This window comes from Necator americanus, chromosome III (genome assembly GCF_031761385.1).
Source record: "Necator americanus strain Aroian chromosome III, whole genome shotgun sequence".
In the NCBI taxonomy this organism is placed as follows: Eukaryota; Metazoa; Nematoda; class Chromadorea; order Rhabditida; family Ancylostomatidae; genus Necator; species Necator americanus.
In genome coordinates this window covers 37,020,148-37,046,828 of record NC_087373.1, presented here as the reverse complement: position 1 = coordinate 37,046,828, position 26,681 = coordinate 37,020,148, and the positions used below count along the sequence as shown (strand labels likewise).

The 26,681-nt window shown below is 40.4% G+C and overlaps 5 protein-coding genes across 8 annotated transcripts in view; 3 read left to right on the top strand and 2 right to left on the bottom strand.

Moving 5' to 3' along the window:
• The window catches only part of RB195_012163 (uncharacterized protein), a gene marked incomplete at both ends in the record, with an annotated part of 37,170 nt that extends 33,157 nt beyond the window's left edge, over positions 1-4,013 (top strand). For 2 of the 4 annotated variants that reach the window (XM_064193898.1, XM_064193899.1), the window contains 9 exons: positions 75-172; positions 683-822; positions 1,913-2,024; positions 2,107-2,208; positions 2,530-2,742; positions 2,867-2,968; positions 3,141-3,240; positions 3,339-3,418; positions 3,729-4,013. In XM_064193898.1, the coding sequence (XP_064051480.1) occupies positions 75-172; positions 683-822; positions 1,913-2,024; positions 2,107-2,208; positions 2,530-2,742; positions 2,867-2,968; positions 3,141-3,240; positions 3,339-3,418; positions 3,729-4,013 (1,232 nt within the window). Of the gene's footprint in view, positions 1-74; positions 173-682; positions 823-1,912; positions 2,025-2,106; positions 2,209-2,529; positions 2,743-2,866; positions 2,969-3,140; positions 3,241-3,329; positions 3,419-3,728 lie in introns of all 4 variants that reach the window. The other 2 variants (XM_064193896.1, XM_064193897.1) reach the window with 2 other exon arrangements.
• Positions 4,014-6,796: 2,783 nt separating this feature from the next.
• On the top strand, positions 6,797-7,069 carry RB195_012162 (uncharacterized protein; the record flags this gene model as incomplete). The annotated part of the gene is made up of 1 exon (XM_013451319.2): positions 6,797-7,069. The coding sequence occupies one exon, from the start codon at positions 6,797-6,799 to the stop codon at positions 7,067-7,069; it is 273 nt and encodes a 90-aa protein (XP_013306773.2).
• A 4,910-nt stretch (positions 7,070-11,979) lies between these two features.
• On the top strand, positions 11,980-16,520 carry RB195_012161 (uncharacterized protein; the record flags this gene model as incomplete). Its single annotated transcript, XM_064193895.1, has 9 exons — positions 11,980-12,090; positions 13,424-13,489; positions 13,565-13,654; positions 14,555-14,692; positions 14,757-14,837; positions 15,379-15,468; positions 16,135-16,254; positions 16,328-16,417; positions 16,494-16,520. The coding sequence occupies 9 exons, from the start codon at positions 11,980-11,982 to the stop codon at positions 16,518-16,520; spliced, it is 813 nt and encodes a 270-aa protein (XP_064051478.1).
• Positions 16,521-19,027: 2,507 nt separating this feature from the next.
• Positions 19,028-22,790, bottom strand: RB195_012160 (uncharacterized protein; the record flags this gene model as incomplete). The annotated part of the gene is made up of 13 exons (XM_064193894.1): positions 19,028-19,137; positions 19,440-19,545; positions 19,603-19,687; positions 19,755-19,858; positions 19,950-20,056; positions 20,333-20,424; positions 20,792-20,958; positions 21,062-21,223; positions 21,292-21,421; positions 21,486-21,575; positions 22,222-22,400; positions 22,472-22,629; positions 22,688-22,790. 13 exons carry the CDS (start codon positions 22,788-22,790, stop codon positions 19,028-19,030), a joined length of 1,593 nt encoding a protein of 530 aa, XP_064051477.1.
• A 2,033-nt stretch (positions 22,791-24,823) lies between these two features.
• On the bottom strand, positions 24,824-26,197 carry RB195_012159 (uncharacterized protein; the record flags this gene model as incomplete). The annotated part of the gene is made up of 6 exons (XM_013435037.2): positions 24,824-24,944; positions 25,079-25,203; positions 25,556-25,653; positions 25,726-25,856; positions 25,918-26,032; positions 26,098-26,197. 6 exons carry the CDS (start codon positions 26,195-26,197, stop codon positions 24,824-24,826), a joined length of 690 nt encoding a protein of 229 aa, XP_013290491.1.
• Positions 26,198-26,681: the final 484 nt, after the last annotated feature.

Genomic DNA, 26,681 nt, shown 5'->3' with positions numbered 1-26,681 from the left:
GGGGAACTTTTGACAAAACTGTGCCAGCTATGGGAATTCTCGTGGAGATCAATATAAATCCATTACTGTTCCAGATCGTCCAGAGTTGTATCTTGTAACGGAGAAGACCGCTGATTTGGAAGTACCAGCGGGCGACAACTGGACCAGAGAAGTAAAAACGCAGTTTGTTCAGGTACGGTTTCTAATGAATCTTTCCAATGGATTCATAATTTATTTACTTCCTCTTTTATTTCTCTAATAGTTGTCCTCGGTTTTATACTTGGAATTGGACCTTCCTAAGAAATGTACTCGAACCACACTATAGTAGGGTTAAAACGACACGAAACACGTACGCAATTGCGTACGCGGCTTCTTTCGAGGCGCTTCGGTGGAACGTAGTGGCTAGGAGCGTGGTGAAATCCTTGCTGGCACCACCCATCGCTGCAGTTGGCGACGGGCCCACCTCGGTTCCAACTGCTGCCTCCACAGCGCCGTTTCCAGCGCGTACGCAAATGCACATCAACTACACTCGTGTTTCATGTCGTATTGACCCGACTATACTTCATTTAAGGAATTAAATGTATTGCAAGCGAAAGACCTCCAAATAAGATTGATCTCTATTTTCTGGTTCTAAAAATTGATACGGAGGAACTGACGTCGTTAATGAAAACTAATTACGAACCAAATCCATAATTCGTTGCAGGATTTCTTCACACGCGAAACCGTATCACCGCCTGAAATGGAAGGTTTTCTGCACCTGAAATCTGATGGTAGGAAGAGCTGGAAGAAGCACTATTTTGTGTTACGACCCAGCGGACTTTACTACGCCCCGAAAGGAAAGAAGTAAGTTGCCTTAACAGTAGTCTAAAATTATAAATTCTTTAAAGTCGAATAGGATTAAAATCGGACCTAAAAGCCTGGATCAGCCTATTGTGTCCTGTTGTCGCTTCTATTTCGGGGCAAGTGTACCTTAGACCCTTGCGTGGTGGGACACCCATAGAATCACCTATCGGTTTTACCAAATCGAATTTCAATTGTAAATATTGGTACAATTACAATGGTTAATGAAATGGGTTATTGTACACGCCGGTCACAAATCCACTTAGCCTTCGTAGCCTCCCATTTGCACCGTGAATTGGAATTCTTTGACTCGACTGTAGAAATGTACAAAAATCGGAATATATTGCTTAAGGAAATCAAAAAGGCTTGATTTGGGTTATGCTAATTATTTTAAATTGTGTAACGCATTCCCTTTCTCAGAAGATAGTGCTGAATGAAAAATCTCCCAAAATCGGCTCCTCTTTTGATGAGATTCATTTGTAGAAAAAAAAAACCGTAAACAAGTGTTCTTCGCCCGAAATCCCATTTTTTTTGCGTCCTTTCAATCACCCTCGACAACCAATACGTGCATTCACAACTTTACTGCTGTAACAAGCTTATGTGGTCTAACATACGAGTCAGAGCTTTAAATTTGCTAGAATAAATAACCCTGACATCATAATTTGACAAGACGTCTGTAATTTGGTGCGCGTAACAGCGAATAGCGGGTGTTTTTGCGGTCCATATCACAAGTCTTCCGTTCAACCCATGTTCGAAAATTTCGTCTTCTTCTTTTCTTTTTCTTAACTTCTTTTGAATATTTGTTTCTGCATGGTAGTGGTGATGAGGAGGTTTGTTGGTCCACCTGTAAGAAGTGCACCACTGATTGTTTCAAATTACATTCAAATTGTTTGGAGGTCTTCCTCTTTTGTTTTTTTCCACGCTGAGATCCAACCAATAAAGCAAATTAGCCGTTTTCTTTCATATATGTATAAAACCATTTATAACTGTCATTTAATTTGAGACTTGTAGATCTGCTTTCACATACCGAAACACCTATCATAGATTCAAACTTCTCCGTTCTCTCTGTACCGCCTATTTTATTAAATCTCAGATCCTCCAAAGACTTGCAATGTCTAATGAACTTACATTCGAATCAAGTATACACTGGCATCAATTGGGTGAAGAAATACAAGTCTCCGACGGAATGGTGCATTGCGATCAAGGTTGGTTTCTTCACTTATTTCCTACCTTTTACTTTTTTTTCTAGCTCACCATGGCTAATAACTTCAATTTTCCATGCTTCAGTTAACTGCACTACAAATGAAGCGCTCACAGTATATCAAATACATCTGTGCCGATGATGAAGCATCATTCAGACGATGGTTGGTGGGTCTGCGAATCGCTAAGGTTAGTTATTGAGTTATTACCAATAATAATTCTATTTTCGTGATTGCTTTAAAGTGTATGGTTGTGCTTCCTTCTATTGAAGAAAGGACGTCTTGCATTTCTAAACTATGGGCTGGAAATTCGCTTGTTCGTTATTATTATTTTTGTCTTCTGGTTAAATTAAAAGTAAAAAATATAGCACATTCGTGACGGACTAAAAAACCATTGTTTCTATATTCCGCATGACGTTGACTGTCATATTATGCTAACATATACAAATTTTTATCATTCAGTCGCCTATCCTGATGAAATGCAGTCTGTTATCCTTTCCTCGTTTTTTAGAATGGTGCAGACCTTATGAGCAACTATGCACGAGCGTGTGAACGTCGACGAGAGGCGCTTTCTGCGCAGCCCGTGTGCGTTCCACCACCTCGAGTTGCTTCGTCTGTTTCTCAGCAGCCGATCAACGTTAATGTACGTGAACACGGACCCACATCATCCTGCTCATCAAGTCGACATGACTTAGGGTCGAACTGTTCGGACCACGTTGGAAAGGTTAGTACTTTTTAGTTGTTTTCAAGCAGTTGAAGTTCAACGAATTCCACTTTCTTTTCGATATCAAGTTTTCATACTACTTTAATATTGTATCTTTACATAGTTTTCGATTCCTGCATTTTAGCCTTCTGCCCTACATTCCCCGTCTCAAACAAGTCGCTTGAGTGCCGTTTCGAGTGATCGATGTGTGAGCGTTGCTAATTCTACAGCGATAGTCTTTCACGAAGTGAGCATTTCTCTCTATTTTTGTTTTGTTCAGGGTTTTCTTTCAAAATAACTTAATGTCTAAGAAGGAATCTGTTTTACTCGCATACTTGACGCCTAAAGATTCCATCCGTTTTAAAGTGTACGTATTAAGATCAATTTGTAATTTAAATTGTATTGTGTATACATTGTAGTACGATGAACAGCCGACCGGTACCATTAAACGCGCCCCGCTGGACGTACTGAGACGAGTGAGCCATTCATCTTCTTCGAATGGGACTTCGCAGTCAGCAGGTAAATTTTTTGGGAATTAAAATGCACTTCGGGATTTTTTGTCTGTTTCTGTATCAAATGGACAGCTATGTTGAATTAAGAATGTCTAGTAGTTGTAGGAACACCTGATGACGAAGATTCAGACGAGGAATTCCCTGCTCCACCTCCAGTATTTAGCCGGACGTCAACACCTAGTCAAGTGAGTTTCGTAGCACTCTGGTAAAACTCTGATATGGTTCTAAAATTTTCTGAATCCATAGAAAAAAAACTACTTATTTTTGACTATTGAAGTGCTGAAGATGAAGAAAACACAAAACGAAGCCCGTTTAAAACGTTTTGAAATAGCCAGCAAAAAACAGAATTTTTCCTGAGAATTTTTATCTTCTAATTCAATAAAACTCAACGGAGTTTTACGCAACTTTTATGGAGTACTTTGCTTTCTAAGACAGTGACGCATTGTTCATAATTTCTTTCGCTGTCACTACTCAATGTTTAATTTTTAATTTCAGGCTGAAGTTGCTCGCGTAGCACCAGCTGCTCCACCCAAACCCATTCGGCAATCAGTAATATCACCGAATGTATCGCCGATGAAACAACCGCCTCCACAGTGTGTTTCTCCGCCACAAATGTTCAGCCCACCCCCACAGCCAGGCACACCCACTCCAAAGAAAGCGCCTCCTCCACCACCGAAGCGTTCTGATGCGACTCGGATCCATACAGCGCCGCCGACACCACATATGAGTGATCTTGAGGCTGCTTTGGCGAGGAGACGTGAGAAAATTGCGCAGAGTTGACTTGTTTATTGTGTAACTGTTTTACAGTCTAGCAGATATAAGCTTGACACATACCATCTCGTTCCTATTCTCATGCTCAATTCTGTGCAGCACTCCACGAAAACTCTTGGGTTCATGCTGTAGTCTGTTTATTTTTCGTGCGCTTTGTGTGCAAAATGATTTTTTTCTTTCTAACCACGTCACTGTCTCGCTTACTTTCAATTGATTCCTCATCCTTATACGCCATGTTGTTTGTTTTGATTTCTCCTATTGTCATATTATATTGATCGTGTTTCAATCATTAATTGCCGGTGTACCATTTCATTGATGACGTCATGAGGCCTGTAGTGTGTATTATTCTCCTACATAGAGTTCATCGCGTTTCCGACCAAATCTTTGCAGACATGTTCGACATGTGGCGGCTAGCTCCCTCACAGGGTGCTTCAAAAATCGATAATTTATGTATTTGTTAATAAAGATTCTATTCTTTTCTGTGAACCAGCAAGAATAGTGTTTACATCACTTTATTAGAAATGAATTTTAAATCTGAAAGTGATGAAGATCTCTTCACTCGTCTTGTGGCCATTATTTACGGGAATAGTAAGTATTTTCACTTGGTAACATTCTCCACTGGGCTCTATAGAAACGTTTTGTGCAAACAGTATTCTATGACCGTGTTCTGACTTTCTGGAATATTTATCACATGCGTTTAAAAAATTATGTGAATTAGAGTTTACAGCGTCTAAGATCTACATCGGTTTATCTATTGCTCTAAAGCAACAGTTAACTTTGGATAAAAACATGGAAATTTCCCACTGAACGCCCATTATAACTAAATGAGTTAGCAACTTTTTTCCTAGCGCACAACAGGATCTCAGGATATCGTGACGAAAATAAGACAAATTTATCTATTTGGGCGAATCTATGTGTTTCACCTCGTTCATTTTGTCTCTATGGTTTTGTAAGGTTTTATTTTCAACGGTGAATACTGTAAACTGTGTAATCCGTAGAAAGTTGAGAAACAAAAACAATTCTTTATTTAATGAGGTCAAAACCACATGATGCTCGGCACAGTTGCGTAAGCGGCGCGGTGGAGTATGCGCTTGAAGTAGATATGAGTCCATCGCTAGCTTCACTCGGACTATAATGAGTGTAACTAACGAAGGTTCCATACAGATCACAACCGCTAGGTACACCGTGCCGCTTACGCAACTGCTCCCTGCTTCAGATCGTTTTGACTCTATATTTCAAATGAACTGCTGTATAGTAGGGTCAAAACGACATGAAGCACGTACGCAATTGCGTGCGCGGTTTCTCTCAAGGCGCTTCGGCTGAGTTTAGCGGCTAGGAGCGTGGTGAAACCCTTGCTGGCACCACCCAACGCTGCAGTTTGTGATGGTCCCAACTCGGTCCCAACTGCTGCCTCTACCGCGCCTTTTCGAGCGCGTGCGCAAATGCACCACAACTACACTCGTGATTCATGTCGTTTTGACCCGACTATAGATATGTTTGGGTGAACTAAACTTATAGAATCAGCGAAAAAAAAATTTATTGGATTTCCAAGTGGGTAGCTCACTCGACTCCATGTTGATGTCTCGTGAAATGACATGCAGTGAGAATTCATAGGGCAGCTATATTCATTCGCCCGATTGTTCAACGCTTATTTGCTGCATGTGATTTTTCTTCTCGTGCTTGACGGCGCGAATAGCATCCATAATTTGACGTATTAGAGTTGCTTAAAACGAGAGCAATGTGATGGGCAAAGGCTTGAGCTGTATTCTGAAGTTGTGCACGATAAATAATAACGAAACATGTGGTACTTCATCTACAACTTTCATTTCTCCCAAAATGACTTTCTATATGAAAGCTCATTCTGCAGCTAAACTCCTTATACAAATAGATACTTTTCGAATTGCCGGAGATGTTAAAATCTGAATTATTGGCAAAGAAAATTTCAACAGTCAACGTAAAACTTGTTGTAACGGTGTAATGCGTTACGTCCGCAGTGAAGACAGTCTCGACCGGCTCTTCGGAGCTCTTTTTATTGTTTTTGATAGTTTTTCCAGTTTAGTATTCCATGAATAGGTTTAGGTTCTCTTGTTTGGGTCTTTTTCCACTAGTCTCGTCGTTTGCTCTGTCCCTAGGACGCCTATAATGTTTTATTCAGTAGGTATTGTATTTCTAATCCATTTGCTTGTGTAATAGTGCGCTATTAGCATCCTTCATGTCACAGTCCTATTCAGATTCTCTTGTTGTAGCTTAGTACTTTCTTTTACATCCAAAATGTTTCCATAAACGTTTTTATTTATAGCGATTGGATCTCTACTTCACCTGATTCTGTAATTGTGCAAGATTTCCGGACCCTCCTAGACGGAACTCGAGATTGTGCTATGACTATGACAATTTAAAAAAGAACGCTAATCATGCACAGTTACACGAAGAAAACTGGAGCAGAAACTCAAATTCTATAAAATACCTCAAATTCTATAAAATACAACTATAGAAGCACCCGCAAGATACTGTAAAACTATTGGAGAAGGGGCTGGACATGAAAACTTCATCCTATTCGTGCACTGTTATGCAAAAAAAGAAGAACTGCCAGAAACAGTCTTAAAAAGCTTTAAATTATCTTTTTGAGACCTCTTCACCTTGGATGTTACGCGTCACCCTGTTGCAATAGGTTTTACACTGAATGTATAATCAAGAGTAAAATAGGAAAGTAAAAATATCTTGAATTGTTCGATATGTGATAAAAATGTGATATAATACTAACGTCACTTGAGAAATTAAGGTAGCAAGCCGCAATGGCCGCTCAAACTGGGACTACAGCAGCAACAACAGACACCGATCTCAAAACATTCCGTGATTTTCTAATGCAGTACAATAATGTGACGGAACAATGCTTTGGAGCTTGTATCAATGACATGACAACGAGAACCGTCAGTGAGAAGGAGGAAAAGTGCAGCATGAACTGCCTCGACAAATATCTGAAGATGACTCAACGTGTTTCGCTCCGATTCCAGGAACATCAACTTCTTTCCGCTGAAGTACAAGGTGCAAACCTTTCACGTAGCTAGAAATATCGGTTTTACGTATGTTGTTCGTATTATGGTGATATGCTCAAACATATCGTCAGTTTTTTTCCTTTATATTTTAGCATAGAGAGACGAGTTTTTTCTTCTTGTTGAATTTATTAATGCTCGCAATTATGCAAATATTAAATTTTGCCGTACTAAGCTCTTCTCTTATATAAATAGTGAGTGAGCATTGTTTTGATTTGATTTTACGATGTTGTTTTGTTGAGATATACGTTAATAAAGTAGTGGAAAGCGAAATTCACTGAAGATTTATACGGTCTACGCCAAAACTACAAAGGTTATTTATTGCGTCTGTACTTTTCTGCACTTGAAATCAATTCACAATCGTAGAAAAGCTTGAATACTAACATATAGGCCGATAAGAATAAGAGGTGGACGTTGGTACACAACACCTTTACAAATACAATAGAAATATCCAAAATGTGACTTGAAGTAAAAAGCGAGAGGTGACAAATAGGAATGTCATCGGATGTCCAGCAGCATTGGCGAGATGTGCGCTCCATTGTCGATTCTTGCCCTATTCCCCCTCGTGTCCGAGAATCCTAAGAACTGGATAATTTTTGTACTACTGGATGTTTTTGGCCTCATTGTGGACTTACGTTTAAGCTATTTATGGGTCCTAGTGCATAAGTTACTTATTTTTGGCATATTCCATGCCCAAAACAAAAAAGAAGCGTCTTCGTAATAAGGAGGCTAAGAATGTTCTGAATGAGAAGGAACGATTGCAACGTTTTCCTAAGAGGTCACCTTCAGAGAATTCGCGAAATAAAGGTGAGATATGCAATGCTATACGTGATAGATCAGTTGTGATTACAGCTTATCCAACCACCGATGCAGACATATTCTAAGAGAGTTTTACAATCAGTTACGTTCGCAACCCAGTCTCCTGAAAAAATAGCGAACGGGAGCGGTAGCGCTTTCAACTACAACTGCTGTAAATGTCTTCATTTTTTCAGAAATCCTTACTTCTGCTCGTTTAAATCCACACAGTTCGTCACTTATTAGTTTCTTGTGAAGCCTTCTGAAGGATTTCGGCTAGCTGGTGCAGTTTCGCATGACTAGGAATCACTTTAAGTTGTAAAAAAAGGTTCCCTGAAACAGGAGGATCATTGTGGATGACAAATGTCTCGTTCCGAAAAGCGTACTTGTTCGTTGAGCTCCACAAAGAGTCAATTTTCTTGACGAAGAGCAACAAAAGTTCTAAGAATTGCACAAGAGCAGATTAAATGTGGTCAATTTGAACGTAGCATACCACGAATCTGACGTAGTGAGGGAAACCGCTGGACAAGCTAGAGATGGGGTTGTAGATTGCGGGATCAGGGGTGCCTCTGCTCATCTCTCCCTAATCGTTGTAGAAGACTCCGTTTTTCACGACGATTTCAGTTGCACCGCGCCACCATTGCATACGCGCCGCATTCAGCTACGCAGTGGTCAAAAGCCAGTGAGTTCTCCTCTACTGCCTATTTAAAGGCATCACCCCACGAATCTGAGGTGGTAACGATTTCAGGTGGAGTATTCGTGTACGGGATCGTAGATTATGGAGAGGTGGGTGATTGCGTCCATTTCTTGCTAATTGGCGTTCAAAACGACCCGGAAAATGCGAAGATGCGGCGTGTACACACCGCTGTCGCGCTCCAACCGAACTCGTTGCAGAAAATAGCGCGCCGGAACGCTTGAAGACGTATCTTCCGGGCCGTTTTTTACGGCAATTAGGAAGGAATGGACGGAATCACTCCTCTCCTTAATCTACGATTCCGTATTCGAATACTCCACCTGAATTCCGTACCACCTCAGATTCGTGGGGTGATGCCTTTAAGTGAGACCAATGAATAGGTTGCTGAGGGGACCAGAACGTATACATAGAGGAGAGTTCCAACGTTTCTCGTAGGAACTAAAGCGGTTCCCACGCCGATTTCTTAGGACGATTAGGCATAGATGAACGGAACCACCCCTGATCCTGCAATCTACAACCCCATCTCTAGCTTTCCCTCATCACGTCAGATTCGTGGTGTGCTGCCTTTAATGCTTCACTCACTAAAAGAAGCACGGCGGGCAACTTGACTCAGTTTTTTCCTCTGAAGTGGTGCACAATCGACACTTTTATGTCTCTCATGTGTGTTATATGCAAGAATGTCGCAGTACTTAGACCGGTTGCTCATTAGTCGCTTAAAAAAGATAGTGATAGCGGTGTAATTGGATGTAGTATTCAATTAAACGCGATTTCAGGTGGGTTATGCCTATATGGAGTCGTAGATTATGGGGAGGATTGATTGATTTGGGTGGTTTGGTCCATTTCTTCCTAATTGCTGTAAAAAACGGTCCGGAAGATACAACTTCGAGCGTTCCGGCGCGCAGTGAGTTCTTTTAGTTCCCACAATGAGTTCGATTGGAGTGCCCCAGCCTTGTGCACGCGCCGCATCTTCCGGGCGGTTTTTTTTTATGGCAATTAGGAAGAAATTGACGGAATCACCCTCCGCTCCATAATCTACGACTCCGCATAGGAACTCTCCAACTGAAGCAATGTTTGCTCACAAAATATATAACAACCAATCAGCGAAGTCCACAAACTATTCTAAAAAGTCAGGAAACTTTGACACTACCTTGACACATGGAAAATTGTGAGCAACCTAGTAGAAGCCTCAGCTGGCAACATCCCAATGTCTACACCAAAAGTAAGTCAAAATGAATGATGTCCATAGTGTTAGGACATTGTCCACGATGTACAGATATTCGTAATTAGAACCTTCAAATGTCACTACAAGCATGTTTTCACCTCATGGCAGGGATTCTACATGATATATTTGGAACGAAAATGCAAATAATGACAAAATTCTGTCGTAGTCGTTGTCGTAGGGCATCATGCACGAGCTGCATGTCGTCGTGATCAGTATCACCAATCGCAGTCGGATCAAAACGATCTGAAGTAGTGTGCAATTACGTGAACAGCCACGCTCGAAGTGATGCAGTGGAGCTAGTGGTAGTGATCGAGGCAGGACCCTCACTTGTCGCAATGAGACTATAAAAGTTAAAGTTAAAGTTAGAGTTTCTGGCGTTAATCAATCCGCTTGGGATGCGCCCGCACGTTCACTTCAATTCAGAATCGTTTGAGGTTTACGAACGCGTATCTGGCCTATACAATGACTTGCGGTGGCCAGCCGATGTGTCAAGTCAGTGTTTTTATCCTCCCAGACAAGTCTGGTACCAATTTATCGACCCAGGAGGGGTGAAAGGCTTGGTGAGCACTAGAGCGGATTCGAACCTCTGATCGATCGTGCAGGAAACGGAACCTCTAACCGCTACACTACACCCGCCCTTTTAATGAGACTATAGAGGCGAAGAATTTCTCACCTTGTATTCACAGCCTGCAGCCGCTCATACAACTGCGCGATGGCTCAAGCCGCTTTGTCAGCTATACACCTAAAAGCTATGTTTCATCCGATTTCATGCATTAAAAGAGGGAGAAACTCGATCATCATTTCGTGAAACGTCCCACATCGGGGGAAATGTAATTTGGGGGAGGGGAGCACTCAGTGGCGCCATTATTTCTCGACGTTCTTTATTAGTTTTTTCTCTAAGTAACGTTAGCTTACATGTCATAAATCCTCTAAGATGCCTTAGAGCCCCGATTGTTTCAATTATTTACTTCCAGAAATAAGAGCGACACAGAGTATCCTTAAGCCTCTTCCCCCAACTACATTTTGTCCTCCACATCTTCCTCGTCCTGCCTTCGCCCTCACCGCCGCTCTTCCTAGAATCCTAGAATCTTAGATCCTAAAAGTGTTGTTTCGTCCTCAAATGTTTTCTCGCCGGTTCCATTGCACACTCCACCTCAATATTTCGTCTGTGAAGTTCGAGACGCAACATTTTAACGACCAACCGACATCATAGTAAGTCAAGTAGTAGTGATTCGATTCAACTACAGAGGTTTGAGATATAGTAGGGTTAGAACGACAAGAAGCACGGTGCAGTAGCATATGTGTGTGCGCTTGAGGCGACAGATGCGATGGAGCGTAGCAGTAAAAATCGTGATGGAACCTTCTCTAGCACCATCCATCGCTGTAGGTCGCGATGGTCCCACATCGACCCCATCCGCTATCTCTACCTCGTCGCTTGGAGCGCAACCGCTTACGCAACTATATTGTGCTTCATGACATTTTGACGCGCCTATACACATGATTTTTGAATACTCGAATTGGCGCTGGACGAATTAGAAGACTAGCGCTCTCTATCACAGTATCATTTACAGTCAAAAGCGACTATTTTTGGCGCAGGTAAACGTAGCGCATCTGTCGCAAAGATCGGTGTAGCTTACTACAGCATCAGATTCGACAGCGAGTGCGTTCAACCGGCTGCCGCGATGCGTCTGTCGCAAAGCGCGGTCTCCCTGTGCTTGCCACGCACTGCCTCTTCGCTCTGCACTGCCTCAGGGGTAAACAGCGTTTCACTTGGTTGAAGACATTAGGAGTCGACTATACATCGTACTAGTAGCTACAAACACTTACAGTCGGGTCAAAACAAGATGAAGTACGTACGGTTGCGTAAGCGGAAGCGCTCGAAGCGGTGCGGTGGAGACAGCGGTTGTAATCGAGGTGAGACCGTGGCGTGCTGCAGAGATGGGTGGCGGTAGCGAGCATCCTTACACGATCCAACCGCTACACTCCACCGCGCCGTTTCGGAAGCAGCCGTTTTCGCAACTGTCCGCGCTTCATGTCGTTTTGACCCAATTATACTAACCCCTATTCAAATAAATTAAGTTTTTCACGTTTTGTCCAAATGTTTGCATAATGTAGCTTACAAATAGGAAATCATGCATATGTTACCGTCAACCTTACAATTCTATCACCTCCTTGTTACGATATTGTACTTTTCGTTTTATTACACAGTTTAGAATGCAAATGGCTAGTGGTGATGGTCGTACGGACCAACTTCATGTGTTGGAGCTGAAAAAAGCTCATGTTCGTGATCTAGCAAGCGTTATCAAAGCGATATCTTTTCGTGAGGTAAGTTTTGGACTTCTTGCTGATTACTCAGTAGTAACCGAAAAGGGAATGTCTGTTTTAATCTAATAGGGTTTTACAATAGCTTATTCTTTTAGGTGGGGTAGGAGATTTTAAGATACAGCAACACACTTCTTTCAGCATGCATATCATCTATCACACTGATCCAATTTTATTAGTATTTGTTGTTGAATTTCTTCCGCTAAATTTTCCTCTCGATTTCACGGTTATGTTTAGTCATTGAAATTGAAAACTTGTTAGATACACTGGCTAAGTTCTAAAAGGGTAGTCCCTAGTATCTATGATTGGATCAAACTCGATGCGGCTGCGCTTGAATTGGCACGATTTGCGACTGAGACGGGACCGCAGAGCTCGATAAGGGAACCATCTCCGCAACCGCGCCACTTCGAAAGCAGTTCCTTATGCAACAACAGTGGGCTTCAGGTCAATATAATTCGACCTGATCGTATGTTTCCGCGAAAGTCAGCACCAACTCACTATTTTTATCTGTCTAATGTGATCTATAGTCGGGTCAATACGACATGAAACACGAGTGTAGTTGATGTGCATTTGCGTACGCGCTCGAAACGGCGCTGTGGAGGCAGCAGTTGGAACCGAGGTGGGCCCGTCGCCAACTGCAGCGATGGGTGGTGTCAGCAAGAATTTCACCACGCTCCTAGCCACTACGTTCCACCGAAGCACCTCGAAAGAAGCCGCGTACGTAATTGCGTACGTGTTTCATGTCGTTTTGACCTTACTATATGTCTTTCCTCATCCCTCCACATATGTCCTCAACAGTTCGGGCAAACATTGTCTTCAGATATAAACAGTGATAATACGGTAGCGTTAACAAAAAACATAGAGTAATAGTGATAATAAGATGATAACTCTCTGTCAAATTGTCAACGATTTTTTTCCTATTATAACTGCCTTCATTTTATTCCCATTTCTCAGCCATATTTATCTATTTATATTCGGGTCAAAACGACGTGAATCAGGAGTGTAGCTGCGGTGCATTTGCGTACGCGCTTGAAACAACGCGGTAAGGGCAGCAGTTGGAACCGAGTTGGATCCGTCACAAACTGCAGCGACGGGTGGTGTCACCAACGGTTTCACCACGCTCCTAGCCGCTAAGCTCCACCAAAACGCCTCAATAGAAGCCGAGTACGCAATTACGCACGTGCTTCATGTTGTTTTGACCCTACTATACTCGTTATTCGAAGTTTGTATGGGGCAATCGATAACTAGTTCTGGAATCTTTCTTTTTCATCTTTGAATATTCGTTGCGAATGGTTTACAGATCCACTTTACTTGCTTGCTAGAATGAAAACTTTAGAATGGCACATTTCAAGCGACAGCACAAGGCATGCGAATTATTGTTGATGACAGCCATTGCGAGCAAGTTAGTTTTCAGCATTGCACGAAATGTCACTTTAATTTATACCACATTCAAACCAAATAATAACATCTACTTCAGGCAATCGCTTATTTGTCAAGTGATTTGTTCTCGGGATTTACCCTTCGTGAACAAACCGTTTTATTCCGGTTGCCATTGAACGTTCTTACCGTAAGTGAATGGCGTTATCTATCATTTTCACGGATTTCCAGCCGCTCCATGTAGAGACAAAATCATTCGAATAACTTTTAGCTGGTGCAATTATTGGTGTTTTTCTACTTGGTGGATGTATATCACGAAATTGACGGTGATGAAGTCTTTCCACGAAAAGTTGGGTGTAGTTCGATTGTAAGCGTCGTCACGCTTGATTCCACCTACTAATCCAGAAAAAATGGAGTGAGAAACGGCCTTGGCTGTGCCAGTTCCGCCTACAATGCAATAAGCGATAGAATGCGAGCAATTCCGTCATTGTCCAGCGTTTGCAGCCCAAGTAATGCAACTGAAATGAGCAGCAGAACCCTCTCCCAACTTGCTCAATCGCAAATACGGCATGGATTGCCATCGTTTTCTCCGTTACAAGCACTGTTGGGGACACTAGTGGGGCCAACTGTTTCTCACGCTTTTTCCTGGATTACAAGGCGGATTTAAGCGTTATTACGCTCATATTCGCAAATTACATCCATATCTTCTATTTGTGATTGGGTCTCAACACTGCTGATTTTGAGATATGCGGCCTTTAATAGTTTTTTTTTTCTTCCAGAACGAAATAAATTGAACGCCTGTCGAAATCGAAGAGAAGAATGTAGTCTTCTGCGATTTTTTTCTACAGTGAAGCAAAGGGACCTAATTATAGAGCCTTTGCATGAAATAGGATGATATTCGAAGTTGTCAAAATTATTTTCTCAAACTACTGAACTTTTCTTAACTCCGTTACGTGCAATGATGATATTAAGAGAAACAGACTAGAGCTTGACGAATTTGACAAGAAATCAACTTCCTCATCGTTGCGAAAGATAGTTACTGTAGTGATGTATGGCTGAATTTATTCATAAGTGATGTAATCTTCCATAGGAGTGCATGAGTATGCATACCGGATCCGGAGCAACGTTAAAGATGACATATGATGGATTTGGCGAACCAGTGAAATTAGTTCTTGACGAAGACGGCGTTATCGTCGACATAAACATACACACATTGTCAACTGAAGAGGTACTGTATTGTTCTTAATATTTGGTCTCGTTGTGAAAGATGGGTTCGAAAACTATTATTGTAGGTGCTAGATTTTGACTTCGACAAGGATGATGTTACCTTCAAAGTCATCATGAAATCATATATGTTGAAAGAAGCAATAAAGGTATACATTGTCGATGTGATAGATTGGTACCGATGTGGTACTGCGAGGAGTGAAGGAGTGAGTGCAGCTGTGGAGTATAAACAGTTGATCGACAGCTCTACTTCGTAGACCACTTTCTGGGCCCACTACTTCGTAAAAAAAATCATTTTTCGCCACTCAAAACTCAATCTACAAGGGATGAATCGAATACAGCATACAGCATGGATCGGAGGGGATCACTAAAGTAGTGCTAAAGTAAATCTCCGCCCATATTATATCTAAGAAGCGAGTGAACAATTGCCTAAGTAAAGGCGAAACAACTGAAAGAAGAAAGATGAGAAGAGGAACCATTTACTGAAAAAATATTGTGGTCATATTAAAGCAAAATTATGTGCAACCATTATTTTGCATTCCCTACAATAATAATATGACGAAATGACACCGTTCAGTTAAAACTGTTGGTGTTAATCTCATGCTAATCACCTTATTATCTTTATAAAAATAACATTAGTGGCGTCGTTATTTAGAGATGTGAAGTAAAGAATAACGAATTTATTTGCAGGAGCTTGATCCAAGTAGTCCTACTGTGACAATTACTGTCAATAGTGATGAATTTTTGCTGATCACTGAGGGAGAAATTGGAAGAGCTGTGGTCAGTCTTGTTTACGTCTCGATTTGTAGTATTCGCTGAAAATGAAACTGACTAAATAGGACAGAACTCAACTTGATAATGTTATGCTTTTCTTAATATTTTGCCTATAGTGCATGGTTTTTACGCAGCCACTCATATGGGAACATGCGCACTTTTGTCGATCCCCTATTCGTATGAAAGCTTTTTGATATCCTTGGAAACTTCTTCTTAACAACAGAAGAAGAATTAATAAGCTTAAGAAATTGAGATCGTAAGGGCTTAGTTATCACAAAGAGAGCTAATAAAAAAGTCTTTCTTCAAAAAAAAAAAAAAAAAAAAAAAAAAACAAAACCAACAACTGGTGTGATGAGAAAATTGCTGCTTCATATTTCTCCTATTGTTCCCTTATTATTGAACTATGGAACTTGTTATTATTGAATTATTCTCTTATTTGTTCAACTTTATGACAAACATCATAAGTTTTTTTCGTCTTGAATGAACTAAACTGTTCAAAAGGCGAAATTAAATTAACGATAGATCATAGTATTTCATACACGTTTAGATTATAAAAAAGTAGATATATGCGCTACTTTCGTAGATTTAGGCGAAATTGTTGAGAATTAGTAGGTGGCGAATAAACTGCTGTAAATTTTAGAAAATAGCATCCCATATATTCGGTTTTTATAGACGAAATTTCCGAGGCACTCGGAGCAGGTTGAACGGTTGGAATGCGCTGAACCAGTGACTCATCGATATTTGGTCACACTCATAAGACATATGAGTTCCGCATTCGCTATAGCCAACAAGGTTGGTGTTTTTTTTTTTTGCTCTTTTTTTGTTTACCTGCTGATGCTGTTCGTATGTCCTTGTGGTATTGCAGGTCTCGTTACGATGTGATTCGCGCGGCATTCTTTCGGTGCAGTTTATGATTGAACAAGCCGAACATAAACAAGTTTATGTCGAATTCTATGTGAGTGTCTTTTTCTTGCTGCATGAATTCATCTTCAACCTATCATTTCTGCTCCATGGTGTTTACTCTGCTTTAGTGCGCGCCACAAATCGAAGATTCGTGAACTGTGCAACAAGTCCATATTTTGCTGTACCTACTTCGGTTCAAGGAAGATGAAACCGTATAGGAACGGGGTTTTGATTATTTGCTCATTTGGTCTCTTGTGACGTTGATTTTCACTCTTTCATACGCTATGCACTCGTTCTTTTTTTCTGTTCACTTAATTGTTGTTTGCGTAGCGCAAAAACACGATTTGAACGGGAGGAGAAAGCTATAAACTCCATGTCTCTAATACTCTCTACATTACATCACCATCCATCTTCCGATCTCTCCTACTTTTTTCGTGCAAGAAAGTCGTATAAAAGGGTAAGTACTCACATTTCTCTCAGTAGCTTCCGCATACACAATGCTCGCTCTTCGTCTGATAGTGTTAATACTACTGATTATGGTGCTCTCTGTATTTACGCAAGAATTCCGATGGCCCTATCCCTCTGGTTTTAACGTCGATCCTTTCGGAAACTCCTTCATTGGCCAGCAAAACAACGGAATTTTCCTTCTTTGTAATGGCATTGGATGTCCTGGGCGTGGTTGATAGCTGAATTTCACTTTTTTTTTACTGCTATTTCTATGTGTGTATATAGAGAATAAACAATGGTTTACATTATGTTTTTACTGCCGAAATAGTGGATGCAGTAATATCGAATACTTTTTTATCCGTGGACTACATCCTTCAAAAGACTGCACCGTTCAATTAATTAATCTTAGTGATATGCAGTAATGGAAATCTGCAGAGAAAACGTAAGTTTTGTTTGCTTCTATCTTATATCTTATGAGTACCAAAAATCCCACTTCGATGACATCATGAGAACTATTCCCATGCGCTTGAAAGTGATCTTTCCATTTAACTGGTCTTTTCAAATCCAACTATCTATATCCTCAAATCAAAAAACTGAGGTCTTACAACCTAATTATGTTTAAGTTTTTTTCGAACATAATCTTGTACAGTCGCTAGATCACAAATTGAAGTGTTGATTTTCTGTGAAAACATTGTACGAGTGTTTCAGCGATCAAAGCTGTCCATCTGATAATTCAATTCTTATTTTTGATTTCGGCCGATTTGTAGAGTAGGAGTAAGAGGATTTGCAGTGGAGAATTGTACGTACAGAGGGAAGATACAGGAAAGAAGACTTAAGCTTTTCTAACGAGTGGAATAATCGAAGCATGGCAGAGAGCTGGAAGGGAGAGGGTGTGTTTATCAGGCAAAGAAAATTAATAGATTGGTACGTATCATTTAACGATATTTTGCTCACTAAGGTGGGAGGAGTTTGGTAGTTGCGGGGCGGTTTGATGGATTCAAACGTTCTTCACCTTGTTGTGATGTCGTATTATCGATCGCGCAGACAAAGTGGAACCTCTTCTGCCCTACACCCACTCACAACCCTACAGAATCTTAGGAATTTAGGTAGTTTAGGTTCTTTTTTGTGGTGTACACTTCGAAATGCAAAGCCATCGGTATCAAGTCAGTTTTTTTTTATCTTCTTTGCATTCGTCACTCACCAGATCGGACAGGATGGAGTGTTTTCAACGAGGTGTGGGTGTAACCGTTTGATTTCCTCCAAAGTCCTGCAGATGATTATTAAGGAGTTCACGTTAACTTTGTTAGGGACTTCTTCATATGATCCACAAAGAAAAATGGGATCTCGGATTCCGTGAAATGTCAGACCAAGTGAGTATAGTTAAAGGCATCACCCCACGAATTTGGGGTGGTGCGGGTTTCAGGTGGGTTATGCCTACACGGGGTCTTAGATTTTGAGGAGGAGGGTGATTCCGTCCATTTCTTCCTAATTACCGCAAAAACGGCCTGGAATATGCGGCTTCGGGCGTTCCTTGGCGCTATTTTCTACGAGTTCGACTGGAGCGCGCCGCATCCTCCGGGGCGTTCTTTTGCGGCAACTAGGAAGAAATGGACGGAAATGCCGTTTTGAGCCGATTACAGGTGCACCTAGAATGTGCGCTCGGATTTTCAAAAAGCTCTGAAAACACACCTTCGACACCTTTGATAATTGCTTGTCACTCTTTACGCACGACACGGACATTTTTGAACGAAATAAGACGTTATGAAATGTTTGCAGCTTTTCTGTATATTAATTAACGGTTCTGGAAATTCCTGTACGTCATGCATATATATTACTCGGAAAACCTCAGATTTCTTTCATCTTTTTTTGAGTATTGGTACAACATTAAGTATTTTTTTCCTTTTTTCCTTAGTATTCCATGAAAACAATGTTTGCAAAGATAATCTCAACAGAAGTTAAAATGATTTTTATGCTAGTGCACCCAAAAACAACTATTCAGAGATACATTCACGAGAATACAATAATCTTGTTTGAGTGAAAAGACAGATACAATCAGAATTCAGAAATCTACTGTCACCGTCAAACGACATGCCACATTTAATGCGTAATTGGGCAAAAATCAACATCATCTCTTGTGAATGACATCTGTTAACCTGATTGACACTGTCAACTTCTTTGGTTGTTTTGTTTAAACAGATCCTGAATCGTCTAAATTTCACATTCTAAACACTGAGCTTTGTTGTGTGTGTCCGTCGTAGATGAAAGTGTTATCGAGAGGTACATATTGATTTGTAGCCAACTTAATCACTTCTTGAGCAACAATTCCTAAACAAACATTGTATTTGACTCTACACTTTGTATAGAATAATAGTTGAATTCTATGAAATTACTGAGTATAAGATAATAGAAAGCTGGAAGAAAAGAAAAACTATCTTAGTTTTTACAAATTATATATGGAAGCTTGAATTGTTACTGTAAATGAAGGCATCCCAGAGGACCCTTTTCGAAAGAGTGTAATGTGTAAGTTTTGTACGTTCTTTTTGATTAACAGACCACTGTTTCAGGAGAATCGAACCAAAGAAAAAGGAACAAGCAAATTCTCAGAAATTCCAACACGGTTATATTACCTCCAATTAAGCTGGCAACAACGTGGAGCTCGCCGGCTCCGTATCGACAGATTTCAGCTATAGCACTTGGTGGAACTCGAGCCATCACAGCTTCTGGATTATCAACCTGGAACCAAAGTAGACATATTGTTCTATGGTTCCAGAGGAAATATGTTTGACTTACATGTGAAGATGAAATTATAGAAACAACGCGTTGCTTTAGATCAAGTGAATCGATAGTGCATGGAACGCCATTTGTGCCAGGATACCTAGAGATTCCAACACAACTACTGAATCAAAAGAAGTTCTTGAAGATTTACATAGTAGAATACGTACCTTCCTTTTTCACGGCAGAACTTATCCGCAGCGCGAAGCAAAAGGAACCACACTGCGGCAGATACATTTTCTTCTTCCACTGATGATATATTATTGAGCAATTCCTAGATGTTTCCTATTCATTTCGAATCAACTAGCCTTGCAGCAAGATCAAGTCGTCATTAAAAATTTAAATAGAATGTAATAAATGTCCACCTGGAACATTACCACTGAATCTTTCTCACTACCGCGTTGTAATCGGATTCCACGTGCATTTTTGCAGAATCTATAGCAAAGATCTTCGGTGATTGTCGCTGCACTTCCTAAAAGAAAAGAGAAATAAAAATTACCATTAACTGTTAAAAGACTGAAGAAAAATGGTACATTAAGGTGTAAAACCAAGGATTTGCGAGTGTCTCTGAGCGATATTAGTAAAACGTGGGAGAAAATAAGGAATTCCAGGAACTATGATAGCTGAACTAATCTTAACCTTTCATAACTAAATATTCGGCTCCTACTTAACAATTCTCAGGGTTTCATAGCTTCCCAAGACGAAAACGACGATGATATAGAAATAAATGGGAAATAGCGAGTCTAACCTCTTTCTTGTTCTATTCTTCTTGTGTGTTCGTAAACCTCCGCCGCATCAGAAAGAGCTTTTTCGTGGAAAATTGAAGCTAGATGAGAATACCTGTAAATGAAGAGCGAGTATAATCATATAGAATAATGACTGAAAACAAAACTAAAACGGTACTTTGCAGACAAGGTCAAGTACTGAGCAATACAATCACGAAGGGAGCAAAGACATAGATTTTACATTTTTCACAAAAATCTCGTTAAATGAGAAGATAATTTTCATTGAAGCATTGAAGGAAACTTCCCGTAAACCTACAGTTATATTCTGTCATTTAAATTCATCATTTCAACTCACAAGTGCGACTAAAATCGTTATGGAAATTAATTGATATATTTGTGCATTTATTGCATTATTTATTTCATTGTATACACTATTTAAATCAAATTTATGCCAAGAAGTAAAGGATTTCATGACAACAGACCTCTTACTGTCACTCGTCATATCCGGTAACACTCCACTAAGAGGCAGCACACCATGTTCATTCACAAAACGTTTTAGTCCGGCACAAATCAGCCAGAACGGCTGCACACAACGTGACGTGTCTTCGACATTGGGATCAGCAAGAATCTCTGCCACATGGCGTGGGACCTATAGAAATCACTTCTCGCAGAATTAATTTCTATACACTATTTCAAAAATTTCAAAAGGATCTAAATTGAAAGCGTAAAGCAGAACTTAAACTCAAAATTACCTCCGTCTTTTGAAGAGATCTTGCTAGAGCCGTCTTAGCCTCAAGGAAATTCTCTGCATCCAACGATCCAGACTCGCCTTCTCGTCGCATTTTCAGAAGAATTTCGAGGAAATGTTTCCTCTTTGTGTAATTATCAGGAAATGCTTGGTCATCTCCAATTTCCTGTAATAAAAATCACGAAACGGATGCAGAAAAAAACAAAATGAAATCCAATTAAATAGAAAATTCACTTTTCGATAATATTGTAGGGCTATTAGATACAGTAATATGTAAGGTGTGTGCCGTAGTTCTTCAAGTGTCATCGAGTTCAGATCCGTGTTTGCAGCCATTTCTAACAGCTTGGGAAATGGCTTATCAATGCTAAATACGTTATCTTACGGAAAAGAAGGACAGTACTTAAAAACGAATGGGTGAAATACCGTACCGTAAGTCGGGAAGCCCGTTCTCTTCATGGTTATTCGCTATGGTGTGTTCTTGAACAAAGATACGAATGTAACCGAGGAGACCGTAAGCTCTGAAAGCATAAAAGGAAATAGAGAGAGCTTAGTGATTTCCTCTTCTTTGCAGTCACACAATGGTCATTGTAAGGAATTAATAATATCCAACATAATCGAATCTGATGTTATCGGAGTTCATTCGCATTTTCGCCTGATGGGAATATTGCGATGAATTTTCAAGTAATTTCCACAGCATTTGCTACTCAGATGTAGTAGAGTCAAAAGGTACAAACCAGATTACGGAACACCTTAGGAGTTTTCAATTTTCATATTTATTTCATTATATATTGTGGTAAAATGACATGAAGCATTTGCGTAAGCGGCTGCGCTGGAAGCGGTGCTGTAGAGCGGTTCCGAACTAGTTCGAAAAGTTTTCGAATTAGTTCCGCCTCGATATCAACCGCTAGCTTCGCCGCTTCGAGCGCAGCCGCTTACGCAACTGCATCGAGCTTCATCTCGTTTTGATCCGCCTATAGAATAATTATTATAAGATATAACGAGATTAAAGTTGTACATCTTTAACTTGACACTGGGGAGACCAGTGCGTAACATTACTGTAACTCAACGGATATACCAACGGTAAAGCAAAAACGCAAAAACACAATCAAATCATGAAAGAGCACATAAAACTAGCACGAATAAAACCAGATTAATACACCATACCTTGCCGATATAAAAGGTACACCTCGGGGAAACAAAAAAGCTGAAATTTTCGCCGCCACTTCTTCCGATAGATTTGTTCCAACAATAACATGGAATTGCAACAACAACGTTAAATCCTCGTCTGATAAATTAAGAGGAGATAAAAGCAGTGAATCTCCCATAACAGACGGATTCAGTTCCTAGAAGAAGAATCGTGTGAAATTGTCCTGTCACTCTCTATTATCGACAAATGAGACAGAAAAGATTGTACCTTCAAATATTCAATCGTAGCATCAGCCCTTGCCCGACCAATATCCGATTCTTTTAAAAAGAAATTCTGTCCAAGATCTGGTGTCTGTACAAAGGCACTATCGACAACACAAACAGAGTGAACACCAGCCAAAACAAGATTTTTCAAGATCTCCGTACCTTAAATTCACTTAGAACATTTTATGTAACAGTAAAAAAAATGGAAAAAAAATCTCACCTAACGCAGAGGAGCCTAGGACGCATACTGATGTTCGTGCAATGGAGCTTTGACCTTCTTCACCCCAAAGTCGAAGTTGACGATCGTATCGCACCTCGTCCATTTTGAGACGGCTATACTAGCTCATCAACTGAGCTTTACTTCTAGCAAGTACTTGAGGAGTAAAATAACGAAACTATAAAAGCAGAATAGATGAAAGTCAAATAAGGAAGAGGAAAGACAACCAGTGATGATTCCAGAAGAAATCCGCGGCATAGATGAAATTCACTACTTAGTCTTAGCTATCACTTTGCATGAAAATTCGTATTTTCGCACATTTGTGTTCGACTAGAATTCAGCCCATTAGATGTCAATGCTCACAGACGCGCGCCGCCGTGAAATTCCATGTGGTCGTGATGCTGTACGGGAATTCCCAGCATGACAGCCTTTTATGTTTTTTTTTCTCTAATTTTGTGCAAAGTTTGTGTAACTGTCCCATCTGGAAAAGTTTAAGACCTCGGCACATTTCCTACTCTTTTCAGTACCGAAATACACAGTATCGAAACCATTCCATTCAGAATTCACATTTATTGTAGTGTCTTCACCAAATCTTCATTTCTGCACGTTATGTTGTTGTCTTTTTTGTAGATCCATATGGATATGATATATGACTTAGGTTTCCACTCATTTTTTACATAGATATAACGCGCAATTATTCTGTGGAGCATAAATTCCCCCCCCCCCCCTCCGACTGCTGCGTACCATAGGAACACGAACGAAGCCAAACTGATTTCAATGAAGTTTTGACCGGACCAAGCGAGACGTATGAAGTGCGTGATCTATTTCGGATGTGTCACGGTCGTAAAAATTGTGCAAGCGGCTACATAATAGTCACACGTCGTAGTACGAGTATCTGCGCACGTAGTAGGGTCAAAACGACATGAAGCACAGTACAGTTGAGTAAACGGCTGCGCTCGAAGCGGGACGGTGAAGCTCAGCGGTTAGGATCGAGCGGGGACCTTCAATAGCACCATTCTTCGCTACAGTTCGCGATGGTACAACCTTGATTCTAACTGCTTTCTCCTCCGCGCCGCTTCGAGCGCAGCCGCCTACGCAACTCCACCGAGCTTCATATCGTTCTAACCCTACTATATCTCTAACCTCTGTAGTTGAATCGAATCACTACTACTGCACTACTGCAACTGCACTACTGCAATCCTGATCACAGTAGTAAATGGTCTGCTGAGCAGATCTAGCTTGCTAAATTTGATGATGTATTCACTCTTATTCATTTGTCATATCAGATAGGGCAGAAAAAGAAGAATTATCGATCCCAAAGCATTTCCAAAGCCTTGGAATTTCTCAGCCGTTCAAAATGTTTCTTGTGGAAAATGAACCCGCTACGGTAAGACTCAGAAGATAGCATGAATGAAGCCTACGCAGGTGTATCACAAACATCCATAACCTCACTAATAAACCGCAAACCTCTGAATTACACGTAGAAAGTCCAAAACTAAATAAAAAAGCAGATAGACTAAACAGCTGTTCAGCATACCCATCTCAACCAAATCTTCGTCGCAGTAAACCGAATTCCAATCAATCAAGCATGAGATTACCCCTCCCAGGATGAGAGGTGTAAGACTGCAACTCGTTTATTTCCACTGAGCTCTTCTTCTTCTTTAGTTTCACTAGATACTCAGTTATTTTCACTCTGTTCTTCATCTTGTTCTTTTTTTTTTCCTCATTTTCTCTGTATCTGCACTGCATTTAGGGTTCTGCACCGTAAAGCGCTGCTGATCAGCAATAAGTCTCTCTATATCCTATCAAGCAATTCTTGCCTAGCTTGTATCCCTAAGAAGAAAGAATACGGTGGAAATACCACAGAGTAAAAAGCCTTTACCCAAGACACAAACCGCTACAGTATTGACTGTACCTGTATTGACTTTCCATCAAATTACGAGGCAAATGATTTCAAATAGAGACGCGTGAGCACGCATTGCAAAAGGCCAGATAAAATTGTAACAATTTATTGAGCAATAAAATGAAATGACTTAGCTAATGGAACCACCAAACCCAGTATTTACTAGGGATTAGCGAAGCACCAAAGCGATCACATTAGAAGCTACTGCAAAGTACTTTTTGTTTTCTTGTGAGAACTCAGAGCTTCTTCCGTTCCCATTTTTGATTGACGAACGTATCCGGACGAAGATATGTCAATTCCTCATTTCCATTTTTCATACAAGCGTAACGTCCCAAAACGAACAACAAATCACTCATTCTGAAAGTAAGATGAAAGAAGTCACCTTACTGAAGCACGCAAAAGAGAAAAACTAAAACATTCCTACTATTAAGTGCACGAAGTACAGGTCCAAATAAAAAAAATTCAAAGAAGGTAAAGGTCCAAAGATTTACCTGTTTAAAAATTTCATCGCTTGCGGATCAGCTTCTTCTGCTCGTACTAAAGGCACAACACTACGTTCAGCGCGGCGACATACAGCACGAGCATACTGTAGATGAGCTGATGTTACACCTCCTCCCTTAAAGACACTGTTCTGATAACACCTCAACTTATAGCCGTAAAATAATTTCAAAAGAACGAGTTTCAATGCAAATTCAAAATATTGTAGGTAATTTTCATCTTATTTCCAAAAAATACACTTGCAGAAGTCTTCAAAACAACTATCCAAATGAAATATAAGTTGAAGTTTAACAGTTACAAGTAAATGGTGTTAAACAAATTTCATAAACACTACAACATCCTTTAAATGAAGCTATGCTTTCGCTGATGCTCTAATAATCAAATCTTGGGAACTAGTATCAACGATAGCATCGAACTTTAAAAATCGCAACTAAGAAGATTCGAAAAAAGAGAAAGTGTAGAAAACCCACGGACAAAATGAACTGACGAATAGGTGGTAGTTGATCTCCAAAACGATCAATCTCAGCATGAATCCAATCGACCATTGCTGTGTCGACGAACGTCATCGCTGTAGTATTATTTGTATCTTACCGACTCTTTTCGTTAACGATTCTCTTTATCCATCACTTGATATTCCCACATTTCTTCTTCTCGGATGTTTGCGGTGGGGTGGCCAAATGAGCGCCAATATCTTGCAGACAACATTGAAGACGTGTAAGCACTTCCACGAGATCCGGAATGTTATCCTGCACTGCCAACTCACGACAAACTCTAAACATAACTTCGTGAAAAGTCTTTCCAGTCGATTTTTCCCCCTTAAAAGCGTACAAACCCTAGAAGTGATGACAATTCGTCAGTGTTCCCAATCGCCATGAATGCATCATCATCTTTCCATCGACGTTCATTATTAAATAAACTAGATTTGCCGGAATCTCCAGTGCCACGGCCTAAAGTTCACGAAGTCAATAATGTGAGAAACCGTGACGGAAATAACAACAAACGAAAGTATAACCTTGTTTAAAACCTCGTTCCATTACCGGCGTCACGCTGAGATGTCGCGCAAGCGTAACCACACGTACTGGATGCAAAATGGAGAGACATCGTAACGCCATATCACCACAAAGCGTTCTTATCACGAACCGAAACACGGAGGACAGTTAATAGTTCAAAAAACGAAGAACTCCTACTTTCCAACTCACAATAGTCTGACTTTATTCTAATACAAAGCCATTTGTGGAATCGGATAATCATTCAGAGAATGGATTCCTGCTGAATTTTAGTGATAATGACATCGTAGTCATAGTTCTTTTTTCTGCCGATATCTCTGTATCCATATTTCTGCCCTTTTCTAAGGATATTAAAGCCTTTCTCGTACTATCTGAGATATATATGCATCCTAATTTCTGAGTTTATTCGCAAATGTCTTTGTATTCCCCGTGTAAATATTTCTGCCCTTTTCTTAGGCTATTAAGGGATATTCTTAGGATCCTTCTTATGATATTAACTCTCACCCTTTTGTTTGAGAATGAGCCAAAATGCATCAGAATCTACGTAACTACGACTGTTCACTTTACAATGCAGCATTACTTAGAGGAC